We start from the raw sequence: 24806 nt of genomic DNA, 5'->3' as shown, positions 1-24806 counted from the left end.
CTTTGCATTTTGAAGTAGATCAACGAACTTGTCGAAAAAATATATGATGTGACGAAATTAAAAGGCGAAGATTAAATGCGAAGTCATTTCACTTGTGTCTAGGACAGGTTTCTATTTCGAGGTTTACTTTATTTTTAAGGAAACAAGTTCCAAATGATCGATGGACTATCGTGTTCTAGAACGAAAGCTATAATTTACCTCGAATTAATTTTTCTCCTTGGATCTCGTATACCTCTTGGCTCGTTTATGGTCATTTCTTAATACGATCATTTAAATTCCAAATGATCGAACAACTGTATCGATTGAAACGATGATACTATCATAATTATGCACAGCACTTTACCATGATCTTCGATAGAGGCTGGGTAAAATCTCCTTTTCTAATCTCGGAATGAGATTTTCGGCTCTTATTTTAAAACGAGGATATGTAACTCTTCTAATTTTAATGCATCCATTGTTGGATGAATTTCGTGTAACGTATAAAATGAAAAGTACGTGGAAAAATAATAAGTGAAAGGGAAAAGCCGGCAAAATGACGGATTTCAGATGTTCTTTTTTCACAATTATTGAAACACGTACAGATATCTTTGCCAAAATGAACATTGTCTTCTGTTTAGTTAAATGCATAATTATATATATTTTAATATATTTTAATCGAATTTAAAGAAACGATAGAAAACGAGTTCAAAAACGACAGAAAATAACGTTGCATACTTAAAGTCCTATTCAGGTTAGTCAGACCACTTTGATTTCAATAGCTCACATAAAAAAAAAAAAAAAAAAAAAGAAAAGGAAGGAAAAGAGATGTAGTCGAGATTGTTCGAGACACCAGGCACCAAAAGACGTAGCAGCAAAGATGATTATTTTTATCGATAAGTTGACAAGTACTTACCAGTGAAATAAAGTAATCGAGGAAAGAGATAAAAATATAAATCCTGAATATGAAATCCGAAGTTTTGTACGTAATTAAACGTGCAGGATATTTGCGCATGGCAATGACGTTCCTTGGACGCAATAGACGGTCTGATATTTTGTATTTTTAACTCTTAAATCGCAAGTCACCAAGCGATATCGAGTTCTAACGATAAAAAAAAGAAAAACGAATACAAGATCTCAATTATACAAAAAGTGGTACTAAAAAAGAAATCTAGTTGCATGGAAAAATAATATTCTCGCAAGTGTTGTCGTAAAATGCATATGATCAGTATATATATATATATATATATATATATATATATATACAATGTGGAAGTGGTGAAAATTGTGCAATCGATATGCAAGAGTGCCAGCTGTAATCATTATAGAATCAAAGTTGCAAAGTTGTCAATGTAAAAATATGATTAATGGCTTGCAGTGCCTCTCATAAGTTGCTAACTTTCAATATTGTACGTTTCCGAATATTATTTAACTGTGCTATAAACGCATAACTATAATACAATTATATCACTTCGCTATAAATATCCTATTATTTATTCACACGAGCTTCTAATAGGCGAATAATAAATTTAACAGTAGAACCATGCAATTGATCATCGCGAACGAAAAACGAAAGACGACATGTACTATAGGTATTTTCTAAGCACTCTCTTATGTAAAGTAAAAATCAATGTTTTGTCTTTCTGATAGTTGCTGAGATCATGGAATTAGGACCTCTGACTATTTCCCCGTGAAATCAACTCTAAATATAAGTCGTTCAGGGCCATTATTACTTAAAGTTAGATTGCTTAATAATGGAAATTTTTATTTAATTTAATACTATTACTAATCTGTATCGCGGTGAATGTAAAACACAAAATGAAATGAAATTGCACTTGATGCTGCCAGAGAACTTTGATCGTACAAATAGTTTATCACTGAATATTTTGAATATTTTGTCACTGCAACAGTTTTATCTAAGTAACCGAATTATGTATAGCCTTGCGATATAAGAAATTTTCTTGCAAAATCACTGTGCGTAATTTAGTGTTAATTTATTAGTAGATATTTTTATTTTAGAATTGATTAACAGATTGCCAAATAATTGTGTTGCAACAAAAAAGAAATGTCGCAGGAAGAAACAGTTTGTATATCACTTATTTCATCCATGGTTAGATTGCGATTAGGTTCATATCATACCATAGACGTCATTATGAGCAGAATTTATGTAATCTTATCGCGAAAAAAAAGAGAAAATAGATTAGTAATTAGGAAACGAAGAAAGTCATTACTTCATCGAAGTGATGATGATATTTGCTTTTTAATTCGAGACCAAGTACGCGATTCATTCTATGACAGAAAGCTTACTTATTATGTATATCGATGGCGATCGATCATTTACAATAAATATACAAATTGTTTCCATCGATCATATTTTCACTCATGACTAACTTTCTGCGTATTATGGCCGGGGTGAAAAGGGATCAAGGTATCGAGCACAATGGCAGACATTACAAAACGATTTCAACATGCAACCCACCCTATATGTATCGATTGCACAATTTTGTAAGAACGTAAACTTTGTCTGAATACGAAGTGTTCGCAATTTCTTTTGACTTGTGTCGATCACACGCTACCGTGCATAATAATATTTGGGTACTTCCAGATTATTGCAAATGTATATTAAATATATTACGAACGAAACCCTTTGATATAATGTTTTCCTCTGTTTTTATCCCGGGCTATCGTATACGGTTAGTAGACATTGATGGAATTTGATCATTAATATCAATTAATCGAAATAAGAAAGTGATACTTGCAAGTATACCCGTGCCTCGATTTACGCGGGTTATTCGTTTCATGCGTTCTCTGTCAGAGGAGAAAATCTGTAAAAATAGGATGTGCCAGTACGAAGAAAAAATACGTAGTGGAGAAAATAGTTGATATAAGTTGTACAAATATTTCTGCACAATAGTCGTGTAATGTATTTACCTTTTCTTGTATTTCTATTGGATCGTTCCTTATTACCATATCATCTGCGAATAAGAGTAGCTTCGTTTTTTCCTCTATCTTCTTATGCTTCCTTATGTTTGAAAAATTCTATGATATCGTAGATGATGGAAAGAGAATTGGACTTAGACTGTCTGCCGCTAGTAATCCTCCTTATTTTTATCTTTTCGTGTGCGTTCGTTATTATCGAATTTTGTTCGAATATTTGCGTTTTAGTATAAGTGATTTGTGTTCTTACTGTACTCTGTTACGTGTAATTTCCTCCAGAGAATCGCATGCTTCTCTTAAGGTCGATCAACAGTATATGTTTGTCTCCTTTTCAGCGTTTGATAACTTTGTTCTAAAAATATTTGTTTTGTAAATTTTTGCAAAGAAACAGGAAAGAAGAAGAGAAGAAAAAGAATAATAATAATAATAATTAAAATTCAGGAAAACAAAAATAAACATGATTTGTTGCCTGTGTCGGCACTGCGATCCAAAGGATCAACTTTTTCTTTTTAATTCGCATCTAATTCACTATCCTTGTCGCTCGAAATATTCGGAAGTATAACTTCAGTTTCATTATGAATATTTACGCTATATATCTTCTGAGCGCGTAAGAATGAGGTCACGCATAACAAGTCCCCGTAGACTGAGGGATTATTTACCACGTGAGATGAAGGGATAGGCGTAGATGAAAATTGCCTGTAAGGAAAGCCACCTACGTTTGCTGATTTTAAATGTATCGATCTTATACACGGTAGCGCATAATTAAACGATTACCATCAAATTAGCGAACATTTAGTCAAGTCGTAGCCTATGTCTTGATAATGCTTCAAGTAACTAATTAGCATAGGCACGATGAATTAACCATCGAATTAATAAACATGTAGTCAGATTCTAATCTGTGCTTCGGTGATGCTTCAATAACACTTAGGTTAACATTAGCATATACGTCACGAACTCTAGCGAATTCATTGTTATTACTACTGTTCTATTCCTTATTATTTATTACATATTTAGTACATATTACATATGTACATTAGTTTGGTAGGATTATCGAATAATCAAGGCGATGATTATTATTATTATTATTATTATCGAAAGCTAAACAGGTAACATTTGTGTGTGTTGTAATTTAATTTCGAGTAGAATTAATTTGTCTGGGCAAATTACAATTGAGATCTGCTGAACTAATGGCTTTCCGGTATAAATAGGTTAATGCTTTTTTGATAGAGAATGTTCAACTGGTTCGATCGATGTTTTTAAAAAAACATACGGCGACTATCAAAAAACTATTAAAAAATAAGGTATAAAAAAAAGAAAGTGTAGTCGTCTGACTAGGCCCCTTAAATACGATAGATTTCAGATGGTAGTTTTTACTGACCTGTGTACACAGCCATTTATTCCGGTACGCGAGTTTAATCTACGTGCCACTGAAATTTACTTTCCTTCGTTGAAAGAATTACCAACGATCACAGGATATAAGACCAAGGTATAAAGATCACAGGAGGAAACCACGATGAATATGTATCTTTTTGTTGATTTTCTGATTTTATTACCAACCTGTGATTAAGCGAAAAGAATTTATTATGTTCGTACGTAACACAGTTGATAAGTAAATGATGTTTTATCGAAGTCGATGATACAAATTAATAACGTTAATATAACGACGAACGATATTTCGAAAATTTCGAGGAAGGAGAAAGAACATATATTTCGAGAACAAATAAATTTTGATAACATGAAATTGATCGACATTCTATTGAATGTCAAGATTGTTCCTCTATAAAAAAAAAACCTAGCAAAATGTAACTTATCGTATTCTTCATCTGTAGTCCTCGCATACAGCAGCGATAGAAAGTAGAGGAATAATTACGCACTTAATCATAGAAGACGAGTTAACTCGTAATTCCGCTAATAATCTGCTTATCAAGAGGTTTCGTATCTTTTTTCACGTATAATTAAATTTCTGTTACAAACGAATTATATCGCATTTAGCATCACAAGGATTAAACTGAAATTCATTTATCTTTGCCATTGATTCCTCGCTTTTATCAATGATCAAAATTTCTGATCGAACCATTGCCTTCTTAACTTGAAAAATATTTCTTTAATCTCGCAAACAAGATAATCGCTGCAAAAAGTGACCAGAGATACTAATTACTACGGTCCCATTCACATTCTGCACCAAAATAATATTCCGTAAGGGTTAACGATAATATTTTGTGGGAGTGAATTGTTGACATTGAGCGAGGACCGTGAAAAGTGATTCCTAATTCCAATATTTGTGTCTTTGCGCGTGCGCATGTAGGTGTATGTGCGTGCACACATGCACCACGCGTGATGTATTGTATAGATGCATTAATAGGTAGATAAGTGGGGAGAAGTTGTCTTTCACTGACTCAAACAGAGTCAGGTACAAGCTACTCTGATTGGTCCCAGGTACGCTCAGTTCACCTTTCGTTAGTTGACTCGTCTTTAAAGTAGCTGGCCCACATTTCGGTCCCTTAGTAATCCTCGACACGCATTGCAGCTCACGTCGACCATTGTGGTCGCCGTACGGGATTATAGGGATTCGTGTTCCATCATTCAAGTCAACGTATCTGTATATCGTTCTTTTCCAATTTGTCGATCTTTCAAATCAGTTCGGTGAGTTTTTATCATTTTATCCTATGGACTACATTCGTATGTACATTCGTGCATGAAGTAAGGCTGTGGAATCGTGATGTATCCTGTGGCTGTATATGGTTTTGTAATTCTACTTAGCGGTATCTTCATTTTGGTATTGCATCTTATATCGTGGCTACATTTCTTGTTGCTTCTTTCTCCTTTCCACTTTCTTTTTTTTTTTTTTTTTCTTTGCAATAGTAATAGATAAAAATAATGTTCCATTTTTGTGTACGATTAGCTTGTTCACTTTCACGTTACCGCGAAGATAAGATCGTTTGATAAATTTCGTAGGACTTTCTATGAGGCGGATGATGTACTAGAACTAATAGATAGATCAGAATCGAGCCAAAAGTTTCTTTTCTAATGTGTATAACGACAAGTAATACGCGTTTTATTTTACCGCCGAGCAACGAAAACGAACAATTTGCAGGTTTTAGATTTTCCACAAGTGGGTAAACATTCGCGATCTAGTCATGCATGAATGATTAGAGGCGCGCAGAAATTTTCAGAAAGATTCTTCGCTTGATATTCCAGATGCAATCTTTTAAATAATTTTATTCGTGTTATACAGTTATATAAAACAGTGTTTTTTTAATATTTAATATTAGCGAAAATTCGTGAAAATATCGGCTTCTATAAAGTAAGAAGTGTATGGGTTGCAGCAGAGAAAATCATCGTGCCGCGTGTAAAAGAATCAGAAGTTTAGCAGAGAAAGTCATCTGCATAAAAGCGCCGTTTCTAGTGAGAATCATTGAACTGAATTATAATTTACTGCCACATTCATCTCTTTCGCATCAGATTTAGTTATCTCTTAACTCTCATCTATTCCCACAGTCGAGAACATAATTTCTTCGTGGGAAGAAATTGTTGTGAAAGAAAGAAACTTCCGATTACAGTTTATTATTATATACAAAGTTTACTATTCCTCGGTAAAGTAATATAATAGTCCAAAACCGTATTAATAAACTTGCACAGAATCAAGTGGAAATAAATGAATAATTATTCGTATTGTTACTCGAATGATTCTAAAGTCATTAGTCGAGTGAAAACGATCTGTTACGAGGCACAGGTAACCATTATGCGAATAAAATGTTGGATTAATGTAAACACTTATTCGAATAATTATCTTAGATAAATGTTTATACGAAACAATTCGAATAATGCCCAACTTTGATAATAAACAAATCATCGCTCTAGCTCTTAACTGTTCTACCTCCTCTTGTTTGTAAACTGAAGAAATTGAGTTTTAGGTTTATGAAATTCAATATTACTGTTAGAAATTAGACAGCCTCTGCTGTTTTCTAAGTAGAATTATCATCGTATTATTATAAATTCGTGTTCTTTGTATCAATGAGACACGCGTGGAGTGATTAATTACATTTCTTTGAAAAGTTCAGTTCGAGTAGTTAAGAACTAGCACGACAAAATGACTTAATGCTTCTTTGCCTTTATGCTCTGTCACATTGCTCTTCTTCAGAGTGATTACCCTCTTTGTCAACTTTGTTGTTAAGTCCATGGACACTACCCACATGAGAGAGAGAGAGAGAGAGAGAGAGAGAGAGAAGGAAAGAGAGAGAGACGCATCGTTCAACGCCAATTAATAAAGATCAAAGCTAGACTGGCAATGACCTTAACTCGAAGGTTTCGAGGGTAATTGAAACACATTTTGAGCTGTCCTCTGACCGTCTCAACGTCTCGATCATTAAACTACTAATATGAAACCACACAAATTCTTTCGAAATTCTGGCAAGTAAAGTTGAAGTTCTTTCAAGTTCTATTCTTTGACTCGAACAGAAACAATAGTTATAGTTATTAGACAACGTAAGGTGCTATTTATAGCTTCGTGTTTCTTGGCATTGATTCCTCAAATTAAGTCAATTTTAGCCATACGCCACGTTAGAAATTCATTTTCCATTGGATACCCACTTGCAGTTAGATTATGTCGAGTCAAGTAACTTGACTTCTATGAACACGCATTGAGGCCAGGCTGTTTAATAATCTGTAAATAAAATAATAGGCTGTAAAATAATTAATAATAATAAAATAATAACGGATCGTATCAGCCAGCATCCTAATTAAAACTTACGTTATCCGCGGATGATTCCAATTGGTCTTCCACGCGATACATACAATCACATTGCAACGTATTCGATCCTTTGTAAAAAGAGAATCCACAAATGTAACGTTCTATGCTCGTACGCATACACACGCACACACAATGATAGAGGGATTCGTAACAAAAATAGTTTATGTTCGAATTACTTCTTAAATAATACTTCACTTCGCTAATCAGAAGTGAAGTTATACGTTGACCTCTTGCCGAATAAAAATCGGCCAATTTAAAAAAGAAAAACATTTATCATGAAGCGCACGACTTCACGAAATCGTTAATTTTTTTCATAGCTGTCGGTATAAATAAATTCGTCTTGATAAAAAAAAAAGAGAAATATATATGGAGCAGAAATTGTTCGCGTTATAAGTTGTAGATCAGTAGTTATTAGTAAACCGTGGCTTTTTATGCATTCAGAAAAATCATAGTAACGATTATAACATTTAGCAGATAAAACAAATTTCCGATTATTCCTCTAATCGCCTTTCTAAAAATATCGCAATATATCAAGTACGAACGAATTCATTTTTTGTCCAAGTATCGCCAGTTACTCAGTTAGTTGGATAGTTTAGTTAGTTGCTAGGAAAGTGTCTCGTTAACAATGCGTTAACATTCTTTGTTTCAATGCTCGTGTGATCGTAGCCTAAAATAGAACAGGCTCGGTGCACTTAGCCGAATAAGAAGAATCCGCACGAATTAAACCCGCAACCGGAGGTTCGAATCGTTTAATCGCTAGTTAAAGAGGAAATTTCATCGTGCAACGAGGAAGCTACGTCTGGCCGCCGCGCCGCGCCGAGTCGGCCTCTCTCTTTTGCTCCCTCTTTCTCACTGACGAGGGTCATTGGCCACGACATTGATACCGTTCTCGTTCTAAACCCGAATCGGATCTATTGTATGTGTAGCCGCCGCGGAAGAATAGCCAAATGAATCACGGTCAAATTGGTCGTATCACCCTTATCTAATCTATGCGAGTCGACTCATCGCCGTTAATTGATCGATTAATTGCATAACACGATAAAAATTATTCAATCTGACAGGTTTCCGTATACGTTCGATTCGTACGTACAAGTGTGTGGCCGTACACTGTCCAGCTATTTAAAATAAGAGGACAGGAATTTCGAAAATCCGTAGATCGACGAGTCACCAGGAATAAAATTTTAAACGATGCTTAACGATCTTCATACGCTGTCTCGCGAAGGGTATTTGCTCACTGGCCATAGAAAATATTCTACCTGTTACATAGAACATTTTGAAGCTTGTCACGATTATATCGGCATCTAACATCGGCAACTAATCTGAAAATATGTACGAAGAAGTTACGTGCAGGTATTTATTTGAAAGAAATATTGAAACAAAAGATTAGCATGTTGTACGACTCGGTCTATTTTTAAGCATATAATGCGCATTGAATATGGCTGTTTAAATGTTATTCCGATTTATTGTAAAATCTATTGCGATCTCTGCGTAATGTTTACATACTTGTGATCGATATTTTGTAGTTTTCATATGTACATTTTCAGATTCCTTGTGACGATGGTAGAGACGAAAAGCGGATGAACATTTCGCAGCAACATGCTAATCTTTGTTATAGCTTTTGCAGCAATGTACGCTAGTCTTCATTATACTTTGTTAAACGAAATAATTTTTTAAGACGTTATTTACCTAGTTAAATTTACCTGATTAGAAACAAGCAGCGTGCACGTTTCAGCTATCTTTCTAAAACTAATAGTTGCTCAGATATTGTTACTTATTTATTGTTTATTCGTTTATAATCCTTCTGCTGCGAGTTAGCACGGGCTTTCAGTTACGTTTCTCGTTGGTTCGCTGTTATGGTCTCCCAATCGCCAAGCTCCTTAACATCGTTCGTATTTGCATTTAGACTCAAAATCTGCAACTTAAACTTCATCTTAGAGCGCACCTCTTATATTCCATATTCCCTATGCGTTGCTGTTTATATTTTCGCTGCGTGTAAACTTCAAAAACGTACAAATTCGAACACAAAACGCGAAGCATGAAACTCTAACAACGAATATAAAAATAATTTCCAAGGTGTTTCGTGGGATACGTTTCCCTCTGAACGTTCGCCACAGTTTTCCTCCTCCTTCGACGTAGATACGAGCACGTAGAAAAAGGCGAGGGGGAGAAAAAGCGTAAGAAGCAGGAAAAAAAGGAGAGATACACGTCAAATATTTTTTCTTCGAGAACCACATCATAAGTACGTAACTTTCGTTTAAAACGATCATTTACGCTTGCTAATGCCCCTTCTAAGCATATATACGCGAATTTTACTCTTAAGATCAAACAACTATGCAATAGTTAAACCTATTAGCCAAGCAAACCTATTAGCAGAGAGTGCAAATTAACGATAGAATATGAAGCAAGTTGCCGGCAAGACAGAGACGCGGTTGTAAATCAGCCGATATAACGAAACGAAGAAGAAGTTCGGAGATAAAACGCGAATACAACGCGACGAAGCCAGGCATTCGAACAAAGATGTTAATGAATCTTGGAGAAACGAACAAACACGCGAAATCAAAAAATTCCTCAAACAGATATTAACTCGACGAAAGATACAAATTTTTATCGCTTTCTATTCTAGTTGGTTCGACTTTTGCTTAGGATGGGTTTCACACGCGTATCTGAATATAACGAACGTACGTACGCAAAGGGAACGTGAAGTTCACGCGACGATTCTCGTGAGTTACAGTATCGCGATACTCGTTTCCCGTATCTTGGCAACGATACTTTTCGTACGAAGCCGTCACAACGAATGAAACATTGATACAAATGAGGACATTCAGCAGCGGCACGTGTAATCGCGTTTAGAGATATGACGTGAACTGGCAGTTGCGAGAATCACGAGTTATTCGATCGCGTTCGTTCGGTCACGGTGACTTTTCACAGTGATTTCTCGTGATAGTTTCCGATTAGAAGAGAGCGTAGCTGTTCTTTGCACGCGTTGCACCACCTGTATATTTTATATTAACGACGTCGAATGAATATTTATAATTTTGAAATCGGCAGAAGAAAGAAATGAATATTTTATTCGGATACGAGACGAAAAAACGAAGATCGAGTTATTTTTCATCTTTGATGTTAGACGAAATAAATTTACGCTGTACGCAGGAAACGTAATGTAATTTTGAATGGAAATTAAGTGAATGCAGATTTTCGTATGCGAACTATATCGAAGCGTTTTATAGGAAATAATTCGATCAAAATCAAGAGACTGAGATCACATCGAGCAAAATCACGAATCCGATCGTGAGTGAAATTAGATCGTTGTGATAAATGCTTATTAATGATCTTTCGCGTCATCTTTACGATACTCGTATCTCCGTGTGAAATCGACCTTGTCGAAGATCTGTATGCTTCTCAAAATTCGTGACGATCCAAATTAATTCAATTAAATATTAATGCAAAGAAAAATTAAAATATCCATAAGTCTCAACCTGGTGGACAGACTCGCTCTGATCGGTCCAGTTCTTGCTATATACGTTTGTTATACACAGGGTGGTTGGTAACTGGTGGTACAAGCGGAAAGGGGGTGATTCTACGCGAAAAAGGAAATAAAAACTTTTTTTTTTATTTTTTTCTTTATTTTTCCATCGAGACAACGATCTACAGTGAGATCCGCTACAACGAGACGCGATAAAGTGCACGCGTGCCGAGCGAAAATTCAAAGTCAAAATTCAAATTTTTATTCTATATTTTCGACTTCTTTTTTCGCGTAGAATCCATCAGTTACCAACCACCCTGTATATAACTATTCTTATTTATAATTCTTTTACTCTGATCCTTATATCACGTAGGATACGTAACAATCGAAGTTGCTGTTCGTGTCGTGGCACAACGTCATCTAATTTGTCAAAAATTCCTACAGACGAGACGATCGTAATAAACACCTCTGAATAAAAAAAAAGCGAAGAAAAATACGCTTCTGGGAAGATCTCCTATGTAAAGTCTAGGGAATGAGCGTCAATCTTTGCATTGGACTTCTTCGCGTAAAATTCGATTTTTATGACTTTTCATGGAAAAATTTCTTGTCCTCTTTTTCTTTTCTTTTTCTGTTTTTTACTGTGTTTTCGTTGCTGCGATCGACGTCAGGTGGATAAATACTTTTTCACGATAAAAGATTGTACGTATCGAAGATATTTGTCGCGCGTTTTCAGGCTGGAGAAACTATTGCGGTAAAAATGTCGGATAATTAAAAGTGATCAAGTTTGATCATAATGCACGGAAGCAAGGTCATTCGTAACTGTAGTCTCATACGAATTAATACTCCGATCCTGAAAATTACTAATTTTCTGGATTTAAATCGAATGTTTACGACATTTCCATGTTCGTGCGGTTAGAATATTTCTTCGCTCAAACGAAGGAAGAGTGATGAAATATGTATAACGAGAACGGCGATTGATCAGAATTAACCAACTTTTGTCCTAATTATCTCGGGCGAAGTTCATCGCTAACGCATACAATGGTCGTATTCTTCTTATTGAATCTACATTACAAATCGGAAGACCATACAGTGACGCAAGAGATTTATACGGCTTTAGCGGTGCATTTTGAAAATTTTGCGAGCACGATCCATTAGCCGTATATGTGTCGCGAAATTTCTCTTGTCTGTCGCTCTGTGCATACGTACGAGTTAATTAATGTGTGAAAGAAAAAGAAGTCTGTTTCTTATTCTGCTTCATCGAGACCCGTTGGAAATTGAAACAAAAAAAAAAAAAAAAAAAACGAAATAATGACAAATCATCCTCAAGGTTTAGGGTTTCAACTTACCTTCACCATCCGTGAAGAAGACGCTCCAAAAGTCAGGCTTCAGAACGATGAAACACCGCGAATAAAAATAGCGAAATACCTGGCTGCAAAAGCAACTTGGAAACAGCGCACACGCAGAAAAATGCGACAAGTAAGCATTAGAATGTATAACGTGTTACCGATACTGATATAATATACTGATATAAGCTACTGATGTATAAAGTCATAATAAAAAAGCAGTACGGTATCTAATTACGCGTTAAAATAGCTAAAAGCCACATTGCCAAAATGAAAGGCAAAATGGTGCAATCGATCGTGTTTCCTACGATAACGGACGTACCTTGGTACGTAGGAAGCGAAGGACTAATCAAAGATCCTTAAATCGCCGCTGTAAAGAGGGAAATCCAGCAAATATCCAACAGATAGAAAACAAGAACGATAAACCAAGCAAACGCGCTAGCCACTGCACTGTACACTGACAGTACCGTTAGAACACTGAGAATAAAACAACCGCAGGATCTAATGACGCAAAATCCGATTCTTGTAATAGCACTGATGCAATGGAATTAGCACCCACACCCTAGCCTTGACAGGCTAGAAGAACCTGTCGAGTGTCCTACGGGACAAATTGCAGGAATCTACCAAGGATCGTTAAAAAGAAAAAAAAAAGAACAAATTTGAAAGAAGAAGAAAGTTCGAAGGAGTTGGATATTAAAATTCCAAATGTTGCACGGAATTTCCGATGAAAAGTGAAAATTTATTAGAATTCGAATGCGAAGCCCAACCTACAAGACTGTTTTGAATTACAAATTTTCCGTTTCAAAAGACCCCGAATTCGGAACGTCGAGCCTCATTAAGAGCTTAAATTCCAGATGTTCGACTTAAAACAGCTTCGAATCGGAAAATCACGGTTTCGTGAGAATTTAAATGGGAGATCTGAAATTTTCTGAGAGTTTATTCGCATCGCGAAATTCTTAGTTTCGAATACGTCGATGTTCGAAATTCGAAGCTTCAAACCCATTATGCAAGCAAATACCGAGTACTTTCGTTTATAACGGCCAACGAGTGATATGCCCATTGGCATTGACATATGACATTGGCGAAAATATGCTCCCTCGATAAATCTTATTTGCGTGCCACCAAAACGAAAATTGAAACACGTGTCTCGTATGACTGGTAAGCAATATTTGTTTAACATGGATTAATCGCGAGAAGTGTGTCACGAGGTCATAGACTTTCGATTTGTGATGCCAGAACGATTAACAGGAAAAGCGCGTCTTTGATATGATTCAAACGAAACACCTACCAGAATTTTAATGATCTTCGTATTATAATGTTACGTTGAAATAAGCTTCGATCGTGCTTGTAGCTGTTCTTCCCCGGTTTCGCGGTACCCTGTTCAAATTTTCTTTTATCAAACACAAGTAAATTGCTTGAAAACAGAAGAGATAATTATGCTACAGGTTGAGTCTCCACTCTATATATATATATTCCCTTATCTATTATATTTCTTCGTTCACAGGACAATTTTCCTAGATATCAAATTTTTACTGTTCGGTTGGATTTCGAATTACCAAGAAATAAAAATTACTTTCTACATTCGAATAACGAAACGAACGTTATTTGGTCAGAATATTTAACATCAGCCAGAAAAATTGCATCAGAGTCCGCCACGAGCGATTCTGAAAAATAATTGGAACAAACAGAATTATGAATTATGAATTTCGATGGCGGCGATGTCGACGGTAGTGGAAACATCTTCTAGCTGTCTGATGTTTTATGTATTTTAACAATTTAACATTCGCATCAGCTAGTTGCGTTTTACGGTGTATACATTACGTTATCATTGACGTTTTGCTACAATCCTTATCTTAGATGCTTGAAAATTGCTCAGATAATACAGATAATAAAATTGCTCTTCTATTTACAAGTGTCTTTTTAAACCGCCCAAGCGTTTAATAAGTAACCAAGTAGTTGTAGAATGAAATTATTTGATATAAAATTTGCAATGAGACACAAACGATTTTAAAACGCACGACCAATATGAAGAGGTGAGAATCGCAGTAATTAGATTTTAAATATCGATCATTATGTAATGAAGATTGGGCACAAGTCTTTGTCGTCCAAGGTAATTGCAGAGACCTTTTGCATCATGTAACTGTCCTTACCGATGATCGTAAATCTATTATATTTAAAATATATACACGGTTTTAGAATCATCGCGCCAGAGAAACATTGGTGATTCCAGATATTCTTTAAAATAATTAGAAGGCTACTTGACAACGACGAATATCAGAAGACAGTGAGAATTCTTTACGATAATATCGTAAACATTTATTGTTGTTACAAGTAATTATTATATAAATCGCTTTATTTACATGCCGATTTCAATAATCACTCCGGTTATTATTCTTTATCAACGAAAAGATAAGTAACACTGTGTTTCATTGTCTGATGCGATGTATGAACGAGTGATATACATCTTTTCTTTTATGAAATACATCGAACGAACGAAGATTTCGATACTTTCTGCTTTATTTTTTAAACGAAGTACCCCGTAGTTGCCATGCTTGCACTCGCTGCATTCCTCGAATTGAGGGCCTTGATGCAAGAAACCGGGCGAGCCCAGGTTTCCGAAGTTCTGGGAAATCGAACAAAACCGCACTAAATATCACTTGTTTAAGCAGTCGCGTCAATATCCTAAATTTAGAGAATCATTGGTGTGACCGGATGTAAGAAATGATACATGTCACATTTTTTGTAAAACACACGCAGAAGACCTTGTTCTATACTTCCACGTGCCTGATTCTTCCAATCAACTTCTAAAATTTTGAAATGAGATATTTTGCCTCTTTTTATATCTTTATTCCTGATTGGCTTTCTTTCTTCTTCGACGAATAGTTCTCTAGATAAATTACTACCAATCGGTTGGATGGTCATCTCGTGTTGGCACATACTTCCTGATAACTGATACATGTATATATATATATGTGTCAAAAGATATTTTGAATCGTCAGAAAAGAAAAAGCACTCGATTGTTAGAATAGACGAAACGGTTGAAACACGTCGGTTGATAGACCAGTGCTGCTTTAACGCCGTTGACACACCATTGGAAATTTTGAGCTGCACGAGATCGGTTGTTTGTATCATAAAAAGACGTAAGTATGCAGTTTATTCTAAAATTTCATCACTGAGAAACTCCAAAGTGTATCATCTTGAAATTTTCGTGGTATTGAGTGTAGAGCGTCGTATGGGACATTTGTGATATCTTCAATTCAGTTATAACACACATTTCGTACAGTCTCGCGTATTATATTATTTATTAAAATTACAATCAATTCTCGCGTTGAGAACGCGTATGCAGTTGTGCACGGATCTTTAAGCTCACTCAACTCTCTTTTACATATGTGCATTACAAATAAACAACGTGCGATCGGTAACAGATACCAACGCGTGTGCTGTTACGGACGTTTTGAAATGCAAATTAATTGCAAATATATTAATGTAGAGGCTGATAAGACAATAACACTTTTTTCTCAAGAGAACATATAGTGCATTTGAATATTACACGATGTAACGGGTACTACACGTTACGATAAATTAAACAAGAAAAAAAAAATGAAAAATAGATTGAACTCGAAAATCATGCTCAAGATCAATTCTACGGTACATTTTTCCTTTAACAAAGCTTCCCTTTGGCAAGTAAATTTTTTCGAAAAATTTGTACAATGCCGTGTAGAAAAATTCGATCTTATCTTTTGCTGCATAAAAGGTAGTCTGGTAGTTTGAACTATCGCAATTTGTTAATTGCGCAAACGTTATTCGTAATATCCGTCCTAACGCTCTGTTAAATCAAACTTCACGGTTTAATAAATCCACGAGTCAATGAATCCGAGATTTCTGAAGTCAAGGTCGCCCGTAATTCTCAGACATCGAAGTTGCATAACTCGTTTCGCTATCAGTTACGACACTATGAGATCAGGATTATTTACATCATGCCATTTAGAAAACCAAGATGATCTTGATCTCTTATAGAAAGAAATATTTTTCGACCGTTTGATCAGTTTGAATTTGTAGGTGATTCAAAACAGATCAACCTCAGTTTCAAACATCTTTTTCCCTACGTTATCGCAAGTGCGTTTTAAAAGTCGTGCACACCATCTCGCTGAATACCTCGTGTAAGTCGATTACGGTTTTTAAAAGTGGGACATGTAGCTCTAGTTTTAACCCACGTCCCAACAGGGTTCCTGTAGTGCCACAGATTCTAAGAATTATCTGATTGTAAGAATTCAGTCGCTCATTTCGCATTTTACGTAGCTACGTAAATTTATTAGGAAGGATAGCCGCGAGGAATCTGTAGATTAAGTAAATCATGATCTTCTATCGACTGCTGAGCTATTTTCCAAATTAAAAATGAAAAAATGTCACTTTTCCAAAATTCTTTCGCCGAGATGAGTTTAACGTTTCTGACAATGTTCGAGTTGATATTATACAATTTGTTATTATCTCGAGGTCTACCCGAAAGGCTTTCCGCGTTTCGTGTCATTCTGAACGAAAGTTAAGCTACTTACAGAAGCACGCTGGTTTAATGGTCCCAAAGTTACTAGCAACATATGTCTTTTGGCGGTTCGCCAAACGCGATGCTTGAAAACCGATGTCACGCTTTTTGTATTGATTCTTCAAATTATAGAAGAATGAGAGTGAGAGAGAGAGAGAAAGAGAGAAAGAAAGGAATTTGTTGGGATCGTTCGGAAGAAATGGATAAAGAAAATCAGTGGAATTTCCACGAGTAAGCTTTGGCTCGTACCTCGAACAATTTCTTAGCCATCGTAAGGGAATCGACTTTAATGGCATATGAACGTTTTTTAATTGAGAAAATACTTTTTATCACAGTCCTAAAGCCTTAATTTTTGATAACGAGTTTTTGATTCTACGTTCTTGCATCAACCGAATCACCAGCCTTTTTATTCAGTTTGGAGATAGAACTGTTTATATTCCTTTCTGCGATAACTTCAGACCCACAAGATAACTAATAATTCGATGGAAGAGAAAAATTGAAAAAAGAAATCCGACTTTATCTATATATACCGGAAGACCGATTTTGATTCTTCGTTCGCACGTTTTCGCAATGGCATAATATTACGCTCTCGTTTAGCGGCAACGTTTTAAGTGGACTTTCACTTTCCCTGGCTATGTTTTTCGATAATTTCGTGTTCTGATTGCACAACGGATAATAATCTAATGCTACGTTCGGCGTCATTACATTGCGTATTCTTCTCGACCTCGTAATACACGATGTGTTAAATTGCAATGCATAATGTACATGAACGTACAACCATTATCGCTAAGAATTTCCATCCTACCTATTTCTGCGTTGTTACGTCCTTGTTATCGCTATTTATTCTCGTAATTGTAACGTTCGGTAGGCCGCCAACTTTACATTTGAATATCAAATTCTCAGATGATCATTTTTAACAGAGGAACCTGATTAACCCTTAACTACCATTGCTAGATAAGAAGTGACCTATATCGTGTAAATTAAGATGTTCAATATACCTTCATATATCTTGAGGAATTTATAACGTAGAATGTCATTAGTACTAGCAATTAGAAACAAAGATTTTCCTATTTATACGTTTGCCGCTGTATGTTCTGTACATATCACAGTTTTTCCATACGAATTTCTCTTGCGTATAATATATCAACGAAAATGTTTCAAAGAAACCACGTGTCTCTTGTGTACTCTTAAATTATCGGAAATTTGATTGACAAAAAAGAAGAAAAATAGGAGACCACTGCAACTAATGATCGAATTTTATTGCTGAACCTAAAACTTGACGAATAGAAGACGAACTCTTACAAGTGTATATCGTGTTATAAACTAACGAAAGACAGAGAGAAAGGCGGAAAGAATAGACCGAGGAAGATTGGCCCTGTGAGGGAGGAAAACTGGATTAGCGGAAGACGGAGAGAAACAGAAAGGAAACGAGGATTTTGTCAGTCAGTCGGCAGGTCGTTGTTCGTCGCATAACGGGTTTTCGTGTAACGGGGTCGAGCGACGTTCCTCTCTTTTCTTCCTTGTTTCTTCGTCCGTGGAGGCCGAGGAATGGGCGGCTTCTCGTGACCGTTTCGAGGCCAGGACGCTGACCTAGAATCGTATCGAAACCGCTTTTATCTACATTTCTAGTATTTTCCAGCTTTTGCGCTTAGCAGCGCGTATCTAAAAGTTCCCTCGTCTCTCATATTCCTCTTCTTCTGCTATTCATCTAGAACATGGTACAATTCGACGAGACGTGAAACAGACCTAAGATCGAGAAAATCGTCACGCGACAGATCACGAATTTCAGATTCGCAGAAGTTTGTTGGTTTTAATAGAAACGAGAAATATCTCTACGAATCGTATCACGAACCTACTCGGCATCGTCGATGATCGTTTAACGTGGTTTGATCGATATTATGCAATTCCAGATCAAAGAACGTTTGCTTGTTTTAGCAACGAAATAGACAAGATTTTTATGAACTCTGTAACTTAGTCGTCGTTATCGCTGACTACGGTTCTTCTTAACCCTTTGCACTCCTACGTCGTTTTTATCTCAGGAGCTTCTTCGTCGAGTCCCACTCGACATTCTTTCAGTCCCACCTTTTTCCGTGCGAAGGAAAACCAGCATTGCATCCTGGAAATTGTTTCAGGATATATCGTACACTTAAAAATTACAAAATACAACAATAGTGTGAATAAAACCGCTATTTAATCGAATTTGTTTCTTCCCTTATTTATTTAAATTGTCTTATTTTTCAGTTAAAGTAAATTTCAAATAAAACGCTTAAAAGCGTTGGGAGCTGCGCTGCTAACGAAATTGAAATAAAATTCGGAATGCAGCAAAGGGTTAAGGAAAGTTTCTTAATTTTTTTGTTGTATTTATTTATTAAAATTACAATCAATTCTCGCGTTGAGAATTTTCAGTCATTTTTCTGGCGTGGCGCAGTGACACGGCTGATTATTTATAATAAGTTAATACTTATTATAGATAGGTATAATTTATAAGTAAGTATTATAAATAAGTAAATGTTACTTAATTTAGATAACTAATTGAATCTAGCGTTTAGGTCTAGCGGGTAGTGCCTCTTCAACCTGCGAATCTGGTCCGTCGTATCAAGTAGTCCAGTGATTAGGGGGTTTCGGTGTTTGTTCACTCTTTTGCTATATCTGTCGCTGTAACTTAATTTTTTGAACGGATTCGATCAATGTTTCTCGTCTTGCTATAATTAACAATAGGATATCTGTGACTTTGATAACGAATTTTACTCATGATTCATTTATCATTCAATATTACTCGCGAATGATGTTTCCTAATGAACTAGTAAACAAAGTTCGCGTGACACAAGTCATTTTTAACGTTGTGGAACAGATATATACGTGTTCAGTAATCGATTTGCCAGCTCGTTTAAATTCCCATGTTTTTATCGTTAGTTAGAAATAAAACGTTTGAATGCGCATTATTCGGCCAATGTAAGCTAATAAAAAGCAAAAGTTAAACACGCGTCCATTCAATGTCGCTCTGTGTCGTTCAGTCTTCGATTCAAGCTACGTGCATCGATACTACACACTGTCACTTCATTTATATGCACTAGAATAGAAGCTTGAAAGGAAGGTTCAGCGTACATCATACGAGATCGTACGACACGTGCCACTGAACGTTTAAATCTTCTGTAATATCATGCTCTTACAAGCTACTATCTGCACGTCTATGTTTCTTTTTGGATCTTCTAACTATTCGTCACTATCCCATTACGCGATCTCCCATTGATAAACGACGGATATTTATGCGAATTTGTATTTTTCTAAACATAGTCGAGGAAACGCTATCTAATCATCATTACTGCGCTAATAGACTGCAATAGATCCGTTTAACTTTTCTTTTTTTTTTTTTCTTTTTTTTTCTGGAAAATTGTAATCATTCGTAATTCTTCTACTGATGGATAATTCAGATTATAGAAACTTCTTCGAGCGAAGATTTAAACAATTACTATTTTTTAACAAATTTAAACTTGCATTATATTATAAGCTTATTTTTATAAAATTTTGGTTTTCTATCGTTACTGTGTTCGATCGAACAGCGCGAGACACACGGTATATCAACGAATAGACTTGAAAAGTTTGGAACGAATAGTTTCGAGCAACGAATGATGCAACTCGCTCGTGTTCCTCCTTTCGAAATATTTTTTTTTCATCGTATTACTCTGTTCAATTGTAACATCGTGGATTGATCGAGCGAAAGAATTCGCGGAAAGATAAGTTCCTTGAGTTTCACTTTATCGTACAACTGCCTAGATGGTCGTAAGTACGTTATCAAGTTTCGCTCGTAACAGTTATCTGAAAATGATCGATATATATTAGTTGATAGAAGAAATTTAGAAATTTTACAGTGTATGCCTCAAGCTAGTGGGGCGCATTTCTTAATTAGATTTTGTCTGACAAATAGCAATAACGTTCGAACCGCTGACACGGAGTAGCTATAATTTGAGAAAAGTAATTTATTACAAGGACGAAGTATTTCAATTTTCTCGAACTTCCTCATATCGTGGAATTTGAGCGAAAGAAGTAAGTAACGTAAAAGTGACGGAAAGATACCGAGCAAATTCTCGAAATACTTTTTCATTAATTTATTTTAATTGCTGAAAATTCTCAACGCGAGAATTGATTGTAATTTTAAGAAATAAAATAAAAAAAAATTTATTTATTTTAGTTCTGAATGGATTGACTAGGAAATTCATAGTAGCTAACCAGGAACGATCGTTTCTTTTATGACAGAGGAAATGGTAATGCAAAAATGCATAGAAACGTGATCAGATTTGCAAAATATATTCATCGAATTAATTTTGCCAAAGTTACTCTGTATTTTCAACGCGTCTTTATATTTCTGCATTTTTGGCTGCCACTTGAACTTCTTTCGTTTCCAATTAAATTGCTGAATTAAATGAAACAGACGCGTCTCAAACGTTGCTAACATTGCGTTGTTCGCTTTTGTTACAGCCAAGTGTATGCCGTGGTCGTAAGGAGGCACGAAATGATTCCACCAGAAATAAAATCCATTCGTAACCCACTTGGAAACCCGTGGAACGGTGTGAACCTGTGCTAGCTATCGTTGCAACTTTCTCAAACTCTGGCCCATCTATAGGGGAGCTGCGTTTCTTCTTCTGCTAACTTGTACAGTCGCAAACGAATGAGTCAAAAAGTAACAGAAGATTAAAAAAAAAAAAAAAGAAGAAAAAGAAGGAGGATATACGTGTACATATAGATCTATATCTCATTTAAGAAAAAAAAAAAAAGATAAGTATCAAAGATCGTATCAAGACCAAAGATAAAGCCGAAGAGAGAAAGATTGAGAGAGAGAAGAAGAAGGAGAAGAAAGAAAGAGGAAAAGGGAAATAATCGAAGAAGAGGTGTTCTTAAGAAGCTTCCAAAAGAAAAGACAGCATAGAACGTCGTATATATATAACGTTCTGGATATTATTGAAAATAAGAATTTAATTAAGAATTATTGTATTTTGAACGAAGAAGAAATAAAAGAGAAGAAGAAAGTAGACGCGTCAAGATGAGTACAATAAGTGGCAGTCAGACTACGTCCGTAAAGGAATTCTACAGGGATAGAAGCATCTTCGTGACTGGCGTTACTGGATTTATGGGCAAAGTCCTTGTCGAGAAACTGCTCAGATCTTGTCCAATAAAGAACATTTATGTCTTGATAAGAAATAAAAAGGGGCAAGACGCACACCAGAGGTTGCGGGCACTGTTGAATGGACCGGTGTGTTCAACTGCATTGTTTTCTCCTTAATTAAAGTATTTCCTATTTTCGAAACTAGAGAAAATTCAGATTTTATCGTTTTTTTTTTATTTTTATTTTGCACCGTATTTGTTTTTCTTTGTTCAGTTAAAAATATTTGCCCGTTATTTTGTCGTAACAATCAACAAAATCGTAACATAATTATTCTTGAATGCTAAAAAAAAATACAATGTGCTTGAAATATTTTGTTTCATATTTTATTATTATTCTTGTATTAGGCTTTCGTGTATTGTAAAAATATTCCAATATACCGGACATGTATTAGATTGTTCAGAAAATTCGTAACGAAGAACAATTTAAAAGGGATATGTTTTCATAGAATTAACATTAATCCATATGATACAACTTACCTTAAGTAGTGCAAAATACAGGAAACTTTTTTCCGTCTTACAAGTAGATGAACTTATGGAAATTTAAGTCGTTTCTTTCTCTTGAAAATTGGAATTTTCAAGTAAGAAATTAATAAACAGCGGAGTTGATCGGTTTAGCCCGTGAAGATCTCCCTTTAATATCCATTTAAGAGCAGTATTTGTTCAAACGTTTCGTTATTTCATAGGAATTTGCGATGAAGATAACCGTGAACTTGTTGAACAACCTAATGTCTCTTTGCAGTTATTTTATTTCCCATTAAATAACAAAAATTAACGTAATGAAATGTTCGCAGCTGTTCGATAAACTACGTCGAGACGCACCGAATGAGCTTCTGAAGGTAATCGCCGTGCCTGGAGACATCACGGAACACGAACTGGGTATTTCAGAATCTGATCAGAACGTTCTAATAAGAAACGTGTCAGTCGTCTTTCATTCTGCCGCTACTGTGAAGTTTGATGAGGCTCTCAAGATTTCGGTTACTATTAACATGGTCGGCACTAAACAACTATTGAATCTGTGTCACCGTATGCAAAATTTAGAGGTAAAGAAAGTAGTACACTGTAGTCTATTATAATATAAACGCCCTTACATGTCATTCTTATGTGTGACGAAGTAGTTCTCTTTACCTTTCAATCCCTGAACAATTATTATTAATTATTATGTTAGTCTGACATATTTAATTTATTAATCTATAAAATGTAACGATTAGGGATCTGTGTTATTTTTTTTTTTCTAAAGTAAGACTGAAGAGAAAGGGTAGCAAAGATAAATTAATCTTTATGTCTTTATGTATAGGCGCTGATCCATGTTTCAACGGCATATTGCAACTGTGACCGTAAGGACATCGCTGAAGAAATCTATCCTCTTATAGCGGAACCAGAACAAATATTCGCTTTGACGAAGGTGATGGATGACAAGATGGTTGACGATATAACACCAATTTTGATCGGCAATCGACCGAATACCTATACATTTACCAAAGCCCTAGCGGAAAGAATGTTGGAAGCAGAATCTGATTATTTACCGATTTCAATTGTGAGACCCACTATAGTTCTATCATCGTTTAGAGAACCGGTTGCCGGATGGTTAGATAATTGGAACGGACCGACTGGTCTTATTGCCGCAGCTGGCAAAGGTTTCTTCAGGTAAGCTCGGAACCTAGTAATTTCTATGTTAGTTAAACCAATAAACAATATAAGATTCAGTGAATTCTTTGTTTCTTTACAAACTTTATAACTGAAATGATTGACTCTGTTATTAATAAATAAACATTCGTTATATACATCGCAGAACTATGCTTTGCCGGGGAGAAATGGTAGCTGATATAGTGCCGGTCGACATAGTGATCAATTTGATGATCGTCGCGGCATGGAAGACCGCGACGAATCGCACGAAGACGATTCCCATATACAATTGCTGCACAGGCCAACAGAACCCAATCACCTGGAGGAAGTTCGTTGAACTGTCATTCAAGTACAGCCGAATGCACCCATACAACGATGTGATTTGGTACCCAGGTGGCAGGTGCCACAATTCCGCTATAGTGAACAAAATATGCATGCTCATCCAGCACATTGTACCGGCGCACATTTTAGACTTTACTCTTCGACTGAAGGGCAAGACGGCCAATATGGTCACATTACAATCGAAACTTGAAAAAGCTACCAAATACTTGGAGTACTTTACTACGCAACAATGGATATTCAAAGATGATAATGTTCGAGAATTAAACGAAGAGCTTAGTCTCGAGGACCGCCAGACATTTACATTCGACGTTAGACAAATTGACTGGGCTTCATACTTGGAACACTATATTTTGGGAATTCGGCACTTCCTCCTCAAGGAGAACCCGGACACACTGCCAGCTGCTCGTGTACACCTTAAGAAGTAAGTAATCTTCATGATAACAAAAATAGAAATCTAAAAAATACAGAATATCAATTACAATGTGATTTTATTTGCAAACTTATTTTTATATAGATGTATATTTGATCATATTTAATACACTTTAATCCTTCCGATGTCTTGATACAATTAATATCGTTAACTAGAAGAATCAACGTAATACAAGCATACGAAGACAATAGATGAAAAACGCTTTACATATGAAAGCATTTTGAAATTCAATACCTCGTCAA

General features: G+C 35.7%; 1 protein-coding gene and 1 long non-coding RNA gene across 4 annotated transcripts in view; one reads left to right on the top strand and one right to left on the bottom strand.

Moving 5' to 3' along the window:
• LOC126871263 (putative fatty acyl-CoA reductase CG5065) overlaps nt 1–24806 on the top strand; it is a 43423-nt gene that overhangs the window by 16160 nt on the left and 2457 nt on the right. Inside the window, exons 1-5 of one of the 3 annotated variants that reach the window (XM_050629870.1) lie at nt 5390–5556; nt 21486–22257; nt 22961–23209; nt 23464–23813; nt 23959–24555. In XM_050629870.1, coding sequence (XP_050485827.1) covers nt 22048–22257; nt 22961–23209; nt 23464–23813; nt 23959–24555 — 1406 coding nt within the window. In that variant the 5' untranslated portion in view covers nt 5390–5556; nt 21486–22047. Of the gene's footprint in view, nt 1–5389; nt 5557–15452; nt 15610–21485; nt 22258–22960; nt 23210–23463; nt 23814–23958; nt 24556–24806 lie in introns of those variants that run through there. The other 2 variants (XM_050629871.1, XM_050629867.1) reach the window with 2 other exon arrangements.
• Nucleotides 1738–4639, bottom strand: LOC126871271 (uncharacterized). The gene is made up of 3 exons (XR_007691602.1): nt 4292–4639; nt 2908–3265; nt 1738–2801 (listed from the first exon to the last, which is right to left on the bottom strand). It is a non-coding gene; the product is annotated as an uncharacterized LOC126871271 (long non-coding RNA).

Source organism: Bombus huntii, chromosome 11 (assembly GCF_024542735.1).
Source record: "Bombus huntii isolate Logan2020A chromosome 11, iyBomHunt1.1, whole genome shotgun sequence".
Lineage (NCBI taxonomy): Eukaryota > Metazoa > Arthropoda > Insecta > Hymenoptera > Apidae > Bombus > Bombus huntii.
Note: the sequence above shows the minus strand (reverse complement) of the source record. Positions and strands in the feature narration are given on the sequence as shown.